This window comes from Camelus dromedarius, chromosome 5, assembly GCF_036321535.1.
Source record: "Camelus dromedarius isolate mCamDro1 chromosome 5, mCamDro1.pat, whole genome shotgun sequence".
NCBI classification, from domain to species: domain Eukaryota; kingdom Metazoa; phylum Chordata; class Mammalia; order Artiodactyla; family Camelidae; genus Camelus; species Camelus dromedarius.
The window spans coordinates 69,534,351-69,552,956 of NC_087440.1; the positions used below are offsets into that span (position 1 = coordinate 69,534,351).

The 18,606-nt window shown below is 47.7% G+C and overlaps 1 protein-coding gene across 1 annotated transcript; it reads left to right on the top strand.

The window, feature by feature from the left end:
* The first annotated feature begins 8,788 nt into the window (after positions 1-8,788).
* Positions 8,789-10,930, top strand: VRTN (vertebrae development associated). Its single transcript, XM_010976511.3, has one exon. It carries the CDS (start codon positions 8,789-8,791, stop codon positions 10,928-10,930), a length of 2,142 nt encoding a protein of 713 aa, XP_010974813.3.
* The last annotated feature ends 7,676 nt before the right edge of the window (positions 10,931-18,606 follow it).

The window sequence follows — 18,606 nt, forward strand, 5'->3', positions numbered from 1 at the left end:
CTTTCTTTCTTTTTTTTAAATTGAAGTACAGTTGATTTACAATGTGTTAGCTTCTGGTGTACAGCATAGTGATTCAGTTATACACATATACGTTCTTTTTCATTATAGGTTATTACAAGCTACTGAATATAGTTCCTTGTGCTATACAGGAAATGTGTCTAGTTTTAGTTGAGATATGCTGTAAGTGGAAAATGCATACAAGATTTTGAAGACTTGGTACGAAAAAAGGAACATGAGATATCTCATTAACAATTTTTTACACTGATTTTCTGTCAAAATGATAGTATTTCTGATATATTGGTTTAAATAAAATCTATTGTTAAAATTAATTTCACCTGTTCCTTTTAACTTTTCGAATATGGTTACTAGAAAGTATAAAAGTAATGTGTGTCTGTCATTACATTTTATTGAACAGTGGTGGCTGTGGGTAAAAAACTGAAGTGCAAAAAGCAACGTGCATAAGTCTTCAGTGTACTACCATTTGTGCTTTAAAGAAAGGACAAAAGTGCTCTCTGAGCGATTTGCTTGTTTAAACATATTTCTGGAATGATACCCTAGAAACAATATTGTTTGCTTCTGTGGAGAGAAACTAGATAGGGAACAGGGCTGAAATTTGAACCCTGAATCCTTTAGTAAATTCCTGAACTAAAGCATTTTTACAAGCATTTTAAATAATAAACAGTGGCTCCCCCTTACCCACTGGGACCCCTGTTCTGAGACCCCCAGTGGATGCCTGAAACCCCAGGTAGTATTGAATCCTATAAATACTATGTTTTTCCTTATACTAACTAGGTGGGTAGTGTATACAGCATGGATAAAATGAACAAAGGGATGATTCACTTACTTCCCAGGTGGCACAGAGCAGGACAACGAAAGATTTCATCATGCTACTTAGAACAGCATACAATTTAAAACTCATGAATGTTTATTTCTGGAATTTTTCATGTAATATTTTTGCACTGCAGTTGATCGTAAGTAACTGAAACCAAAGAAAGCAAAACTGCAGATGAGGGACTATTATTATTTAGATATCATTTATGTATATTATACATATTATGTATATACATAATATATATTAGTCAGAGTAGTTTAAAATGTTTAACATAGGATAAAAATATTCAGAGCAACTAGAAATATACACATGTGTATGTGCACAGAAAAAGGAACCGGCCAGATAAACACATGAAGAGAATGGGTTGGATACTGAAAGCGAGGATTTGCTCAATGTGCTCAATTTTTTACTCTGTACTGTTTGAGTCTTTTGTAAAGAGAAAGTTTAATTTGTGTAACTCTAATAAAAGAAACTAGATTAGAAAGAAATGTACCAAGATGTTCACAATAGCTGTCTTTAGATCATGAGATTATAGGTAATTTTCCCTTCCTACTAATTTACTTTAAAATTTTTCCCAATTATTCTACATTTTCCTAATTAGTCTATAAATAAGACTCTTTAGTAATGGAAGCACCAAAAACCTTTTTATCACTATAGTTCTTTTTTTTTTCATAGTTTCTTTTAAAAAAATACTTTTAAAGACTCCATTAGCCTCTTAAGGAATTTTAAATTATTTTTGTTGCTTTTTTAAATGATAGCAAGTAATGTGGGCTCTTTATAAATTGTCAAATAACAGAAGGATCATGGGGAAAGACAAAGTATCTTGTAATCCCATCTCCTCTACAAAGTAACGACCATTCTCTGAAACTTTTTAAGTACTGCTTTTATATTAAGAACTTAATTTCGAATTAACTGGAGAGATTGAGAACTGGAATATACTTGCATTGTGCCAAGCACAGTCCTAAATGCTTTAAATTTATCTTATTAAATCTACCCAACAAATCTAGGGGGTAAATGAACTCTCTAGGGTAAATGTTTTGCGCCAGTAACCACTCTATCAGGGCTAGGAGGGTTTAAACAGTTTGCCTAAGGCCGTACTCTAGTATTGGACGGGGCTGGCATTCAAATCCAAGTCCAGGAGGAGTCTAAACCACTGCCTCAGGCGACTGCCATCATGGTGGGTGGGGCTGGTATGACTAAGATCCAGGGACTGGACTTGAGTTCAATCTGGTGGCCCCCTCATTCCAGCGTTCCCGAGAATGGGTGTTTGATAAAGGATTTTTGACTTAGGTGATAAGTGTAGGGTTCATGATTGGCAGAAAGAAAATGGCAATAGTGGAGCTGGGGCACAGCTGTCACTGGGGGGCATTTTACAGTGGTAGCAAAGGATAAGGTGATACAGGAGAGGTGGGTGGGCTCAGGAGAAGCTGCTAGCCCCAGCACTCCAAAGGGTTAAGGCTGGGCAGGAAAGCCCCTGGGGGGAGCTACCACCAAAGGCTGCAATCTGGCAGCTCTCACCTCCCCCACCAGCAGGGACTGGACGGGCGGATAGGACTGGTTCCTCCAGGATGATCAGAGGCCTCTGGGCTGAGGTGAGCTGTGGGGAGGGACGGAAGCCCCAGGTGCCACACGCCCCTACCTTCCTGTGGGGTTCAGAAAACCAGGTGTCCTGGATAGGTGCCCTGGGCCCAGACTGAAGCATCTTTGGCACAGGCACACTTTGGGAGTGAGAGGTGTTGAACCTCAAGGCTGGGGGATGCTCAGAGAAAGGTGGGGATGGAAGCCTTTCTGAAAGGGAAGAGGGCCTGTACCAAGGTGGGGGCAGTGAGTTCTCCAGCCTCCTGTCTTGCAGGGCCAGGGATGGGGGAGTTGCCTCCGGAAGAGATGCAGCTTTTGGGTTCAGGGAGCCTCCAGTTCTCTGACCAATCATCCAAGGGTAGTTTCCCGGCTTCAGTTTTGCTCCCTGCCCCGCCCCCCACCCGCAGCCTGTCCACAGACTTTCTTTTCTTAGGTCTTTCTATCTAAACCTTCTCCTCCCCTCCCCCCAAACTCTTTGCAAATCTTTCAGCTTTCTTTCAAGTTTTCCCTGGGCAGTTTGGGGTCTGTTTCAGAGCTAGGTCAGGGCGCTTTAACACCCCCAGCTGGGTAGAGTGGACGAGACAATAGCTGCTATCACTTTACCATTGGAAGTGACCCCCGAATTTGCACTTCTTTCATCTTGGGACCGAAGCACTTGAGGGTGGGCGATTTCCTGGGGGGAGTGGCCTAAGCCGCTTCTTCACCGGCCAGTTGGCTGTAGACGATCCATGCTCAATGGTCCACCACAGATACGAAACCTGTTCTGGAGTGAGAGTGGTGCTTAGTTGGGGACGCTGCCCGCAGGGTGACTTAAATGTCCCAAGCTGGAAGGTGGAGAGAGAAGTGGATGCCCCCTGGGCTCTGGGCCACCCTCGAGGTCAGTAAACTAAGACGTTTCCTCAAAATTTGGAAGGGTGGGTGCCTCATGCAGCTTGGAGGCCCCCGGGGTGTGAGGGGGTAGACTTGGGACACCAGTGGGCCCAAAGACTAAGGAGTGACTCTGAAGATGCTGCAAGAGTGCATGTGTGCGGGTGCACGTGTGCGGGTGAGGGTGTGTAGAGGAAGGTGAGGCTTTGTTTCAAGTTCTCTCTCCCCACCCCCACCTCCAGGCCCTTCCCCACCCCCACCGGCCTGCCTATCTCCCCTCCCCACCCAGCACAATGATCTGGCCTCGGCCCCTCCCCAGACTCCCAGTGGTTCCCGAGTTGGGTCCCTTGTTTCAGATGGCCCCAGCCAGCCAGCTCTTTTGCCAGCCGCCCATGGCCTCCTGGTGGCCTGCACTGCTTCCCCTCATGGGCCACACTCCCCATTCTCCTTCCCGTCCAGACACGTGGTCCTCTAGAGCTACTGAACTTGGTAACTCCCAAGGTGTGATTGACTCGGCGACCTCAGACCTATCTCAGTGCCCTCAGGCGCTCCCGCTGCCCTTGGTGGTGGGAGGTTCCTTGGGAAGTCACAGCCATGGGATTCTCCTGCCACCTAGCCCAGTGGCCGTCCATGCCCTGTGGGGCCTCCTGGCCACCGGGGAAAAAGCCAAGATGGCTGGCGCTCCCTTGAGCCAGGGGCGCAACCCAGGGGCCAGGCCAGTGTAACTGGGGGACTGGAGGGCAGGCCAGAGAGGCACAGAGCCAGGTGGGGTGAGAGGCCAGCTGGCCTACCACGGTCTTAGCCAGCCTTCCTGAGACCTGTGTGGCCCTCCCTCATGCTAGTAGGGCCTGACTGGCTGTAGACTACAGAGCCACTATATGAGGGATGAAAAGAGGGGGGCTGAGGAGAACACGGGGTCCTTGGTGAGTGGATGCAGAGCCCAGGATGAGGCTGGCAGGGAAGGTGTTTGTTCTAGAGGCCAGAGACTTTAACCAGCATTGTGTCAGCAGATCCCTTGGCCCATTCTTCCCTTGCCCTGCCAGAGCCCTGGCTCACCCCTTTTAAAATGCAAGGGACAGAGGCCAAACCTGGGCTCTGAGACCCCATCTGCTTGAAATGAGAGTGGGGGAGGAGGAAAGCGGGCCTTGGTGAAGGTGAGGCTTTGAGTCGCCTGCAGAGTTGCCTGTGTCCGTTCATTCATTCCTTGGCTTCAGAGTCCTTAGGTGCTAAGGTGCTGGCTGGACGCTTTTTGGATGTCCTGTTTTCTCCCTTCCAACCTCAAGCCAGGGGAGCCTGCAGAGTCTGAGGAGCCCTGCCTCCTTGGTTTCATGTCTTTTTAGATCCCTTCCAAGAATTGTGGGGCCAGGGGAGGCCAGCTGGGCAAAGCCCCTAGATTAACTTTTTTTCTGCTCCTTTTCCATGAAGGCACCTGGTAATCTCTAGATCGGCTCTGCCATCGCGGAAAAGACTGTTCCACCTGAACCCCATCAACCAATTGTCTACTTAAGTATGGTTAGCTTCCCCATAGCGCCTCTGGCCTTTCCCCGCTGCCCCAGTCTCTTCTGGTCCAGACCCACCTTTGTTGACGCGAGGTGAAGAGTGTGTCCAGGGAGCTACGTTTCCTCAGCAAGCTCTTGAGGATAAAAAGAAGTAGGGTATTACCTACTCATATCTTCTCTTACCTCTTTGGGGAAGAGGAAGGAATGAGATAGGGTGGAGTGGGGTGGGACTGGGACCAGGAAGAGTAGGTAGGGTGGGACAGGGGAGGGGAGGGAGGGGGGTGGGGTTTGCACAGGAAGAAATGTGGTATATCTGGACATGTTGGAAGGTGTCTGGATACTGCTGCGTGAATTCAGGCAAGTCATCTTTACCTTTCTGGACCTCTATTTCCTTATCTGTAAAATGACCAGGTTTGTCTCAAAGCCCCAAGAATCCATGTGTTTCTGCATTCTGTGCATGATGAGCATTTGGGGCCATGTATTTCCCTGGGTGGTGGAATTTTAGGGGTTAGGAAGGTAGCTGTGGCATCAGATTGCTTAGGTTTTGTGGCTTCAATAGCTATGTGGTCTTGGAAAGGTTACTTAACTCTCAAGCCTCCGTTTCTCCAGGTGTGAACTAGGAGTTGCCATCCTAGTGGAAGTGCAGGTGTGGACGGAGTTGTAGGTTCATGTGGAAGAAAAGTGAGAACCACGTATAAATAAAATTACCTCAGAAAAGCATCCAAATGCTCACTCAATGTTAAGCCCACAGAAATTTGTAATCACTCAAGGGAATGTTATGCTCTGCTCACGGAGTGGAAGGGCAGGAGGAATCCCCCACGCAATTTATATTAATTGTCCCCTCTTAATTTTTTTTCTGTGAAATTTTGGTTGAATCACCTAAGTTAAATGCATATAGTGAGCAGCAGGTAAATGGTGGCTATTTTCATAATTTTGTTTGCAAAATATCTAGCAGAGCAGAGCGCTCATTTATATGCAGCTGTGGAACAGCGTTCAACAAGTGACATGCAAGAAAAACAAAAAAGCCCAGCATCTTTGTTGTTTGCCAGAATGAAAAAGCTCTTCTGTGTGTACAGTGTGTTCCTCAGGGCTTAGTTTTTTATCGTGTATGGAAGTGCTCCCAGTGAAGTTTATCTCCTGAGTCCAAAAAAAACTTAACAATTAAAAAAAAAGTAAATATAAAGTATATAAAAGACAAACAGATTAAAAGCCCAATTCTAGGGTCAAATAATGTGATGCAAATAGAAATTTGGTGAGAGGTTAGACGAGATTTGTTACAATAAACCCATTAAAAAAAAAAACTACAGGCAAGGAATTTTATCTAAAGGTGATTCTGATTACTAGTTTTTAAAAAGCTTTCTTTTTTATGATTATCAAGTAAAATTATGGTGGTACAGCTTTGGTTCTTTAAAACTTTTTTCAAGTTTGCTGAACCATAATTTACACTCAAACACCTCCCTTGAAAGAATTCAAAACATCCCTTTTAAGTGTGCAGTTCAATGAGTTGACAAATATATACACCCAAACAATTTTTAAACCTAAGGCTAATCTAAAGGAATTTAATGAACTCTGAGAACAAAGATCTGAGAAAGGATAATGGTCTCCTTTTTAATTTAAAAACAGTGCCCACAGAGGAATGTAACTCTGCTTTGCAATACAACACTGAAAACCTACGAGTAATTAGGATGATTAGTTTGTATTGAAAGGAGGCTGGCATGTTAAACTGCAGTAGATGAATCACAGGCCTTAAAGAGCATCTGGTTTCAACTCCTGGCTACACCACTTAGGTGAGGACTTTGGGCAAATTGGGCAAATGAGCCTAAATTTGATTGTCTCAGTTTTTTCACCTGTAAATTGGCGCTAATGGTAGTATTCATCTTAAAGTTCAGCTGCCAGGATTAGGACAGTGCAATGGCAAATAGTAAATCTTAGTTATTAGATCTGTGTCAACACAGTGGCTAGGCTGCTGCTACCCCTTTGAAAAGACTTTGTTCCAGGGCAGCAGTTCTCAAACTTTTTGCTCTCAGAACTCCTGTGAGGTCTTAAAAATGAAAGACTCTGAAGAGCTTTTGTTTCTATAGCTTACGTCTGGTCAATGTATGTTACATTCAAAATGAAAATTAAGACATTTAGAAAAGACTTATTTATTAAAAAAGAAAAAACCTGTCACACAGTAACAAATAATAGTTTTTGTTAAAAAAAAAACAACAAAACTTTTCCAGGGCAAAAAATTTAGTGAGGCCAGTGCATTCTTTTAAATTTTTCAAATCTTTGTACTTACCTGGTTTGACAAGAGATAGATTCCCACCTGCCTCTACATTCAATCTGTTGTGATACGTTATTTTGGTAGAAGTATAAGGAGAAAATCCAACTTCATCCAGACATGTAGATGGACAGAAGAAGAGTATTTTGATAGCTTTTCCAGTGGATATCTTTTTTTTTTTTCTTGGTGGTGAAGGGAAGTGCAGCCTTTTCTGTAAAGGCACCAATATAAGGAGGGCGCGTGGCTCGTGCTCTGAAACCCCAACCTCAGTGGATATTCTTTGATAACTACACCAAAACTTGACAAGTGGTGGTTCCTCAAAGCTTTGTCATAATACAGAATCTGAAACAGTATCCAGCAACTTTTGTACACTATTAAAATCCATTGTTTTCTTTTCTCTTTTGAATGGATCTTTTACCCATGCACCACCCATGGGTTATTTGTGAAATATGATTCATTTAAGTGATGCAGATCTCCAAATGTTGACCATCACATTAAGTAATATAAAGTTACATTTGTTAGTGTCACAACTGATCCCATCAGAAAAATCTTTAGGTATTGGGAAGCTGTCATGCTCACTGTAGTGGATATAGTTTTTCCAAAATTCTGATTTTCAAATGAAAGCTCAAAAATTTTCACTGGCCATAAATAGTAGTTTTCCTTGAAGTGACAGGCTCATGCTACTCATTTTTGAGAACATCCCTGCCAAATGTACCCAAGTCCAAATGACTAATGCCTCTCAATCTTTCCTTCAAGTAAGAATGGCATTCCATGAAAAAGCAGCCAGTTTCATTATACAACCCAGACAGTTGTTACTCATGTATTATGCTTCAGTGCACAGCAGATGCTCTGGGTACCCCTGTCTTGTCACTCCCAATATTGAAAAGCCAAGTATTTAAGAGTTGTGATTAGAAAATAGTAATAATCTTTGTTGCTTCATCAAGGACATTTTTGAGTGAAGTAGCTTTCTTTTTCCTAACTGCAACTACACCGTGGTGAAGAACAATGCTTTCTAGTTCGATTCATGCTAAGGTACTACAGTTTTACTCAAATGTTAAAACAATGAAAAAGGCAAATCACAGTGTTGTTATCTTAGTATATCTTAGTATTTTAATGAAAATGGTTTAACTTGCAACCCCCTCTGAATAAGTCTCAGGGAACCCCAATGGTCCATGGAACATACTTTGAGAATCACTGTTCTAGGGAAAGGCAGACCAATTTTGGCTGTATGTGATTGACAGTCTTTAACAGGTAGAGTTACAGCTTTTATACCTGTACTCTATAATGTGTACGGTACTAGATGATACTCTAATGTATAATAGCTACCACTTCTATAATACTTTACTATGTACCCCAGGTACTTTTCTAAGGATGGATGGAGATATATATATATACCTGTTTATCTCCATTGTTTACTTTCATTGTCTCATTTATATCCACAGCAATCCTATAAAGTAGACACTTATTATTGTCCTCATTTTAACAGAAGCATAGAGTGGTTGAGTGACTTGTTCAAGCTAATGTGAGAACCAGAATTCAAAGCCAGGCTCCAAGACCAAGCTCTTCCTTAGCACCACTGAGTAATTAAGCCCCAGGAGGCACCAGCCATTATCTGCTGTGGGGGAATGGGAGTAGATGGGCATTATGTTGAGGGAGAAGGCACAGGAGTGGATGAGGCACCATTGCTGGGTATCATATGGGGACCTCGTCTCGTCTTGACCTCTGCCCTCTCTTCTTTGCCTCGGCAGGATGACATCTCGAGAGCAGCTGGTGCAGCAGGTGCTGCAGGAGCTGCAGGAGGCAGTGGAGTCCGAGGGCCTGGAGGGTCTTGTTGGTGCTGCTCTGGAGGCCAAGGAGGTCCTGTCTTCCTTTGCTCTCCCCACCTGCCGGGAAGGAGGCCCCGGCCCCCAGGTGCTGGAGGTGGACTCAGTGGCCCTGAGCCTGTATCCAGAGGATGCTCCCCGGAACATGTTGCCGCTGGTGTGCAAGGGTGAGGGCAGCCTGCTGTTTGAGGCGGCCAGCATGCTGCTGTGGGGCGACGCAGGTCTCAGCCTGGAGCTGCGGGCCCGCACCGTGGTGGAGATGCTGTTGCACAGGCACTACTACCTCCAAGGCATGATCGACTCCAAGGTGATGCTGCAGGCTGTGCGCTATTCCCTGTGCTCTGAGGAGTCTCCCGAGATGACCAGCCTGCCGTCTGCCACGCTAGAAGCCATCTTTGATGCAGACGTCAAAGCCACCTGCTTTCCTAGCAGCTTCTCCAACGTGTGGCACTTGTACGCCCTCGCCTCTGTCCTTCAGCGCAACATCTACTCCATCTATCCCATGCGCAACCTCAAGATCCGGCCCTACTTTAACCGCGTCATTCGGCCCCGCCGCTGTGACCACATGCCCGCCACGCTGCACATCATGTGGGCTGGCCAGCCCCTCACCAGCCACCTCTTCCGCCACCAGTACTTTGCCCCCGTGGTGGGGCTGGAGGAGGTGGAGGTTGAAAGTGCCACCACTGGGCTGGCCCCGACTCCTCCAGCCCTGGCCTCGCTGCCCCCGCCTGCCAAGACCCTGGAGCTGCTCAACCGGGAACCCGGCCTCAGCTATTCCCACCTCTGTGAACGCTACAGTGTCACCAAGAGCACCTTCTACCGCTGGCGGCGGCAGTCCCAGGAGCACCGGCAGAAGGTAGCCACCCGCTTCTCAGCCAAGCACTTCCTGCAGGACAGCTTCCATCACGGGGGCGTCGTGCCACTGCAGCAGTTCCTCCAGAGGTTCCCCGAGATCTCCCGCTCCACCTATTATGCCTGGAAGCACGAGCTCGTGGGCTCTGGCGCCTGCCAGGCCCTGGCCTCCAAGGAGGCTCTGGCGATGGAGGAGCTGGAGAAGCTGCCGGAGGAGCAGGTTACCGAGGAGCTGGGATGCTCCTCGCCGGCAGCGTCAAGCCCTGGAATGGTCTTAATGCAGCGGGCCAAGTTGTACCTGGAGCACTGCATCTCCCTGAATACACTGGTACCCTATCGCTGCTTCAAACGCAGGTTCCCTGGCATCTCCCGGTCCACCTACTACAACTGGCGCCGAAAGGCCCTCCGAAGGAACCCCAGCTTCAAGCCAGCACCAGCCCTCTCAGCAGCCGGGGTGCCTCAGCCAGCATCTGTTGGTGAGAAGGCCTTACCCCCTTGCAAGGATGAGGCAGGAGAGGGGGCAGGGAAAGCAACAGGTGGGGGACCACCCGCTCCCCGGGAGTTCCTGCCTCTGAGGATGCCCCTGTCCCGCTGGCAGAGGCGTCTGCGCAGGGCGGCCCGCAGGCAGGTGCTGAGTGGGCACCTCCCCTTCTGTCGCTTCCGTCTCCGCTATCCGAGCCTGTCACCCTCCACCTTTTGGGTCTGGAAGAGTCTTGCCCGGGGTTGTCCCAGAGGCCTGTCCAAGCTCCATATACAGGCCCCCACTTTGGGCAAAGGGGGCATGCAGGAGGCAGAGGAGAAGCAGGAGAAAGAAGCTGGCAGGAATGTGACAGCTGTCATGGCCCCACCTGCAGGGACCCCACAGGTGGCAGCTTCTTCAGGAGAGGATCCTGCGAAGGCCCTGGGAGGGCCTTCCAGAGAGGGGGCCCTGCAAGAAGGGGCTGCAGCCCAGGGCCGGCCCCCCAGTGGGTCCCTGACCAGCCATCCTGTGGTGGCCGAGGCAGTGGGTGGTGGAGACGGCCAGGTGCTGGTGATGGACATGCTCGCCACCACAAAGTTCAAGGCCCAGGCCAAGCTGTTCCTGCAGAAGCGCTTTCAGTCCAAGAGCTTCCCCTCCTACAAGGAGTTCAGTGCCCTCTTTCCCCTCACTGCCCGCTCTACCTACTACATGTGGAAGCGTGCCCTCTATGATGGCCTCACCCTGGTCGATGGCTGACAGGGAGGTGTGATGGCTGGGAGGAAGGGGACCACTTTGGAGGGGGTCAGGGACCTGAGTTGCCCACTGGCTTGGCCAGGATCCCTTTTGCTCCTACAGTGTCTACCCTGAATCCAAGGGCAGATTTGTGTTTTTTCCTGGCTCCAGGGCAGAGAGAACCAGAGGTCAGCCATCTGGCCTCCTGCAGAGACTACAGGGCCGGAGATGTTCTCTTCAGTTTACTGTTCTTATTTTTATTGTTGTGTCTTGGTTTTAGTTTTTGTTTTGATTTGAGTGGGTTGGCTGGGCCCCCTTGCTGATGTTGGAAGCTGTATGTGTGGGGATCTGAGGCGGGGGTTGGTTAGCTAAAACTGCTTTCAGCTTTTCCTGGGGACAAAAGGAGTATTGTAGCCTGGCCATCTGTCCGATTGGGCAGAATATGTCTTCAGTTCCTTTTGGGGGTTGGCACCCTCCTGACTCAAAGAGGTTTCCCAAAAGAACATTAGAAATCAAGTGTGGAGCAGGTCAGCGGCTTCTGCCTGGCGCCCCTAAGGGAGAGGGTGTCAGGCTCAGTGTGAGTGGGAGCAGGGACCTGTCTGTACAGGAAGAACCAAGACTGGCCTCCAAGGAAAGGCCCTGAGCCAGATTGCTGAGGGCTGGCCCATCTCCTGGCTGGGAGAGAGGGCCTCGGGTCTCTGCTTGCTGGTGCTTGGCCCATCTGCATGGACCCTGCAGTCCTCAGCCAGCCTGGCTGGCTCTTGGGGACCCCTGTCTTTCTGTTGAGCCTCTCCTTAAAGCCTGTGCTCCATCTGCAGTGATGGACCACACAGGGCCAGGCAGGAGAGAGACTGAGTTTGCGTTGTCCAAGAATGAAGTTGGAAAACCAAAGAAATAAAGTGATATGGTGCTCACAGCTCTTGGTTTCTGGTATTTGTTTTGCCATATGTGACTGCCTGTTCCCACGTTCCCCTTTGGTTTAAGGGTACTGAGAGTGATCAAGTCTCTCCCTTGTTGCTCCCAGTTCCAAGGCTTGGAGGATGGAGGTGATTACTCTGGGGATTCTGCTTAGAATTGGATGTTGACCTTGAGTGTTCTTCCAGCTGGGGGCAGGACTATGGCTGCCTGGAAAGATACTTCCCAACACTGGGAGAAAACTGTCCAACTCAGTGGGCTCAGAGGCCAGGCCAGCATGAGGGTCCATCTGTGTCAGGCTGCTGTTTAGTCCTTGCAATGCACCAGGCAGACGAGACCCAGCCATAGGTAAGGAAACCGAGCCTCAGCATGGTTCACCTGCACGGCCCCTCCAGCGGGGCTGAGTGTTAAGGCCAGGCCTTTGCTTATTGGGATGCGACATCCTTGAGGAAGGGCCATCCTTAGGCCCTTTTTCCCTGTGTCTAGGTATCCTGTCATCCTCCTGGCCTTGGGGAGTCATTCTTGGTTCTGCTATTTTTTCACCCCCACGTCCAATCCATCAGCAAGTCCTGTTGACTCTGACTCTAACTATGCCCTCTGTCCTCCCCTTCACGCTGCTGCCATCACCCTCTCTCCTGGCTCACATCTCAGTTTCCTACCTGCCTCTTCTCTTGCCCCATACTATCCATTCTCCAGAGGGCAGCCTGAGAATCTTTAAGTGAAATCTGATTGTCACTTTTCCTGTCTAAAATGTGTCAGTGGCTTCCCTTCACTCTTAGAATTCTTTGTGCTGCCTTACAAAGTCCTTTGTAAACTGGCCCCTGACTTCCTATTTCCTGCCTCTCTTGCCTTTACCCACCACATCCAGCCACACTGGCTGCCCCTGATCTTGAACGTGCTACACTGACTCTTGCTTTTGTGTTTGTTCCTTTGGCCTAGACGGTGTCTTTCCCTGTCATCTTCACAGGGAAGGCTCTGTACCATTCAGATCTGAGTCACTACCACATATCCCTTCTGTGTTCTCTACGTGTGCTTAGTCCCATCTGTTTTTGTTGTTTATTTGCTTATTTGATTGTCCTCTCTCCCTTTCCCCGTTTCAGTCATTAACTCCATGAAAAGCAGGGCTCTCCCCTGACTGGCTTACACCACTGTATTCTCAGCAGGTAGATGAGTTTCTGACACACAGTAGGTGCTACATTTTGTTGAAAGAAGGAAGGAATGAAATGGGACCACTATGATTTTCTGCTGTTACCCTCTGGCATTTGTTTTTATCAAGTCTAATCCTAAATATTCCTCATGGGTCAGTTTTCTCCATCCCTGCAGCTACTGTCTCATCTAGGCCAGCGGCTCCTCTCATCTGTAATATTTGAGTGGTTTCCAAATGGACTCTGCCTCCACTCAAACTATTCCAGACAAAGGCTAGAATGACCTCATGAAAACCTAAATCTGACTCATTGCCAGATTTCCTATTGCCTTTAGCACAAAATCCAAACTCTTAAGGCCTACCAATCTGATCCCTACCAACCTCTACATTTATTTTTCTCCACTGACCCCTCTCGCAGTAGCCCTTATCCAGACTAACCTTGCCCCTACCTGCTTTTCCTCTCCCATAGTGTAACCAAGCAGCAGTGTCATGGCATTGTCATTGCTTGTCTTTCTCGGGTCTCCACTGAAACCCTCCACCCCCGCCCCCTGCCCAATGTGGTCTCTTGGTAGTCCCTTATTGTTTAGTGAAGGGGTTGCAGGAGTGATTTTTCTGCCTGGTCTGCGATGGCCACCTATGGCCAGCAGGTGGCAATCTGGTGCAACAAGAGACAGTGTGGGTTCCCAGTAGGCATAGCCCTATCTGGCTGTTTTCAACCCCAGCATACCCGCCTTACTCCATTAGCTGTCAGAGGGTGGCATCAACCTCCCTCCTGAGAACTGGATGGGGCTCTGGATTCTCCTGTTTGCTCCCTGTACCCTCAGAACCAAAGCAGATCTGATGCCTAGAGCAGTGTCTGACGATGGGGTTTAAAAAACACCTGGATCTCAGTCCCTGGGGGAGTGAGGAATTAAAAGTGTGGACTCCTACTGATTCTTAGACATTGGAGAGGCAGTATATGCCCATGAGTGAGTTACTCAACCTTGCTGTGCCTCACTTTCTCCACCTATAAAATGGGGATTTATAGTAATGCCTATAGTATAGTACCTTGCACATAGCAAGTGCTAAGTGAGCATTTGCCATTGGTAACAATGATGTCCAGTTTGGGAACCCCTGGGAATCCAATTCTTGTTTCCTAGGAGGAAGCTAACGCCTGAGGAGACTCTTGCTTGAGGTTACCCTCTAAAGACACTTTTGTCCCAAGACTGAAAAGGCCCTTTGGCCAGAGGCCAGGACTGAACCCAAATCCCTAGGGAGATATTTTAGCTTCTGTTGGAAAAAATTAAGAAAAATGGTATGTCAATATTTATTGATTTGGAGAAGGTTTTATAAGTATAGTTAAATTATTGTTCTGTAGAAAAGCTCTTTTCTTTATAATCTGCTTAGAAAGGCAGAAATACCTAAGCAGTGACCATATTTCTAGTATGATTTCCCCTCCCCAGCCCCTACTTCATGCTGATTTTGAAGTTGACATTTGTTGAAATTATTTGTATTTTTTGGGTACCATTTTCTATCTCAGATGCAAATGTGGAAAGAAATGAACAATGTTTGAATAAAGGGGGAAAACATTTTATGAGATTAGCTTTTCACATTCTGTACTGTTATAAGCTAACAATAGGCTCTAAAATTTTGAATATAAAATCTTCACCCTAAAAAAGAAATCAAGTGAAACATGAATAATTAAAAAAATTTAAATATCCATGTATTTATCCCCTGGGGGCAGGGGGCCTGTATTTTGGTTTTTTGTTTGTTTGGGGGGCATGATTAGGTTTATTTATTTTTAATGGAGGTACTGGGGATTGAACCCAGGACCTTGTGCATGCCTAGCATGTACTTTACCACTGAGCTATACCTTCCCCACCAGGGGTCCTGTATTTTGGTGGAGAGTATCTTGCCTACCTTGATGTATGAAGTTGCTCCTCAAATATTTCTGAAGTCCAGTACTCGGGCCCTTGGGTGGCTCTTGGGCTCTGAGCATTCATCTCATATTTCAATTGCTCCTGCTGAATACTCTATCCTCACCTTAATGTCACCAAACACCCATCTGGGCTCATTCCCCTCTTCTCTACCAACCTGCTCTTCTCTCAGTATTTTTCACCCTGGTTGCTGCCAGAGCCAGTATCAGATGAACTGGCCATAAAGCTAGATGTCATCCTAGAGTTTTCTCCACCCCCACCCCCATCTCCATCTCAGCAGGACTCTAGGAACATTGCAGGTTTCACATGGTTCCACACTGCTGGATTACCACAGGGAAGAGAATTTGATTGGTACAGGCCATCCTCATCCTTTCCTCTGAACACAGCTCTCATGCCAGGTCACATCTGAGGCTGCTCAAGTCTGGTCCAATCGTCTGTGGCTGAGGTGCTGGATCAGCCTTGCTCACCAAAGGGGTCTGGCAGATGTCACAGGCTTCTATCCAGCAACCCAGGAAGGCTGAGTCTTGTGCTGTAAGCAAAGGACACAGAGCCATTTGGCCTCAACGTTTGTCCTTGCAAAGGTCTCAGTTTATGGGCAGCTGTGGTCTCACATAATATGCTAGAGGCTTTAATAAGGAATGCACAAGAAGTGCAGAGGGGTCAGAAGGAAGCATATGCTGACTTTGGTATCTCATAGCTCATCCTGACCCCCTCCCAGCTTGTAGCTTCCGAGGGCTGCCTCTTCTCTAAGAAATGTAGGCTGCTGAGGGTCTCGGAAATGCCTCAGTTCCTCATTAGATAATGCTGGTCGCTGGTTGTAAAACACATCAGTTTGGTGGTTGTCACGGGAGGATGGGAAGCTGAGGGACAGGGGCCCTGACACAAGGCAGTTGTTAAGGAAGGCAGAGAAGCAATGCTTGGGGAGTGTGGGCCTTGGGAGTCTGCTGTGGCTCTGGGCGCTTTCTGCTCACCTCACTGGCCAGACTTCTAGCAGGAAGACTCTAGTATGATTTCCCCTCCCCAACCCAGGGTGCATATATTGTGTCACTAGTAGGTTCCTAAATATTCCCATTATAGGTTTATCTCATGAAAGGGGAGGAGGAAGCTTTCAGGGAGATGAGAAGCAGCAGAAAGTAGGTTTAACAGTATAAAAAATTTTTTTCCCGTGGAAAATGACTTTGAAAATAGCATGAAATCCGCTTAACTCTAGTGGCTCCTCCCTGCCAGGCAGAGAGAGCTGGAGGGGGACCTAGATCGGAGGGCAGCCAGGAGGAGGTGGGGCAGACAGCTGCTCACGTATGGCCCTCCACTTGAGGGGCCACCGGGGTGTCCAAGGACAGGAGGCTGCAGGTGGTCCTCCCTGATGCTTCACCGATGCCAGATGGCAGCCCCAGGATGCAGGCTGGTGGGAGGCCAGAGTCTGGGAGGAGGGAAAGCACAGAATGTGGGGAGTAGGGAGGCCTCTGGAGAGCACCTGAGTGCCTTTGTGTTCTGCCTGCCCCCAGCCCAGCCAGGCTCTGAGGGGTCACTGCCGTTCTGTGGCTTGTGTGTTGACAGTCAGCCAAGCTCAGTTTCAATGCCTCCTGACTTTGGGCAGAATTATCTGTTGTCATTTAAGACAGAATTGGGGATAGTGAGGGGGTAAAACTAGGCTGCACTGCAGTACCCAGGACAGGTGCTGGTGGCTGTGGAGTCCAGACCTCACCCTCGTAGGGGCAGGAGGGAGGCTGGTATCTTTTGGATATTCAGTACCTCATTTATTTATTCATTCATTCATTCAGTCCACATTTGTTGAGGCCTGGAGGTGAAGGAGAGGAAGGATACAAAGCTCGGTAAGACCTAGTGCCCCTTGGAGTTGTTTAGAAACATTGACTATATAACTGGTTCTGAATCCTAGGTTCAAAGAGTCTTTGGGCCCCAGTAAGTGTAGTTTGCAATTGTGTGTCTTCCTTCAGAATCTTAGATGATAATTCTAATTCATTTCATTAGGGAGATGAGGATAGAGCCCTTTTACAATGATAATTTGCCATTGAAAGACATCTCGATGCAATAAGGCTCTGGTTTTTAAAGTCAGTCTCTCCAACCAGGGGCTTGTTATAAGCTATAAGCTGTAACAGAGGGAGGCAATGATGCGATAGGGCACCAGGAAGCAGCCTACCTCTGCTTGAGGACTGGAGAAGGGTTTCTGGAAAAGCCTCTTAAAAGGCTCATAGGAGCACCCTGCGAGGGTGAGGAGGAAAGGAAGGAACTGAGGATAATGAAAGGCCTGGAGCTGGGAAAACCCCCAAGAGAGCAGGATTTTTGACACAACCACTTGGCCCCGGCACTTTGATGAGGCCCCAAACCAGATAAAATATCTGCTTCCTGAAAATTACTATGTCACATTGGTAGCTTGAAATTGGCCATGATGGAGTATTTCCACCAAAAAAACTGGCAAATCCTAGAAATCAGCCAGAGGGGGTGGAGCACCCCTAACTCTCTGTGACATCCCTGTGGTCTTTCCTCTCCCTGGAACACGCTTCCCTAGATCTTTACAAAACTGGCTCTTGTCAAAGCTCTTCAAGTCAAAGTCATGTCACCTGTTCAGAAAGGCCCTCCTGGAACCCTTCCCTCATGTGGGCCCCGGTCACTATTACCACGTTCCTTCACAGCTGTCGTCACCATCTGAAATAGTTGTTTTCTGGATCATTGTCTGTCTCCCCCACTGAATGCAAGCCCCCAGAGAGCAGGAACTCATCTGTCTTTTCACTGCTTTATCCCTCTGACCAGAACAGGGCCTGGCACATAGTCGGTGCACACAAATATTTATTGAATTAAGAAATGAGTGGGTTTGGAGTGGGAGGCTGAGTGTTTCCTCCTGGGCCCTGTGCCAGGGACCCCCTCTGTAAGTTGCAGTGGAAAGGCTGGTGCCAGGTACTGGTCTACTCTTGGCCAGACCACTCTGGGAACGAGAGGGAAGAGGAGGAGGAGGAAGAGGAGGAAGGCCCCTGTTGGTTTGGACGCTACTGCACTAGATGGGAATGGGCCAAACACATCAGTTCCCTGTCTTGAGGATAGGAGTGCCAGATTTAACAAATAAAAATCAGATATCCAATTAAAATTTAATTTCAGATAAACAAATAGTGTTTTAGCATAAGTATGTTCTATCCAATATTTGAGACATATTCTAAAAAAATTATTCATTGTTTATCTGAAATTCAAATTGAACTGAGTGTCCTGTAGGTTTTCTGGCAACCCTACTTGGAGAGTCAGCCATGATGTGCTGGTGAGTGCTCCCTCAGCCCTCTGGTCTCATTAATGTCCTCTCTCCTCCCAGCCAAGAGCTGTTGTCAGCTCTCTCAGGCTGTGGGAGGTGGCAGGAACCCCCTCTTTCTGGCTTGCCTTCTTGCTGTATCTTCACTTGGCAGAGAGAGGAGAGAGAGCTTTCCCAGGTTTCTTCTTATAGGGGCACTGATCCCATCCTGAAGGCTCATTTTCATGACCTAATTACTTCCCAGAGGCCCCACCTTCAAATACCATCACAGTGATGGTGAGGCTTCACCATATGAATTTTGGGAAGACACAATTCAGTCCATAGCACCACACGACCCAGAAAATTCACTCTTAGGTATATATACCCCCAAACTGAAAACATTCTAAAACAGATACTTGTATGTGAATATTCAAAGCAGTATTATTCACAACAGCCCAAAGGTGGAAGCGACCCAAGTATCTAGCAACAGATG

Excerpts from the sequence above, each read along its gene's own strand:
- VRTN (XM_010976511.3), top strand. The coding sequence starts at position 8,789 with ATGACATCTCGAGAGCAGCTGGTGCAGCAGGTGCTGCAGGAGCTGCAG.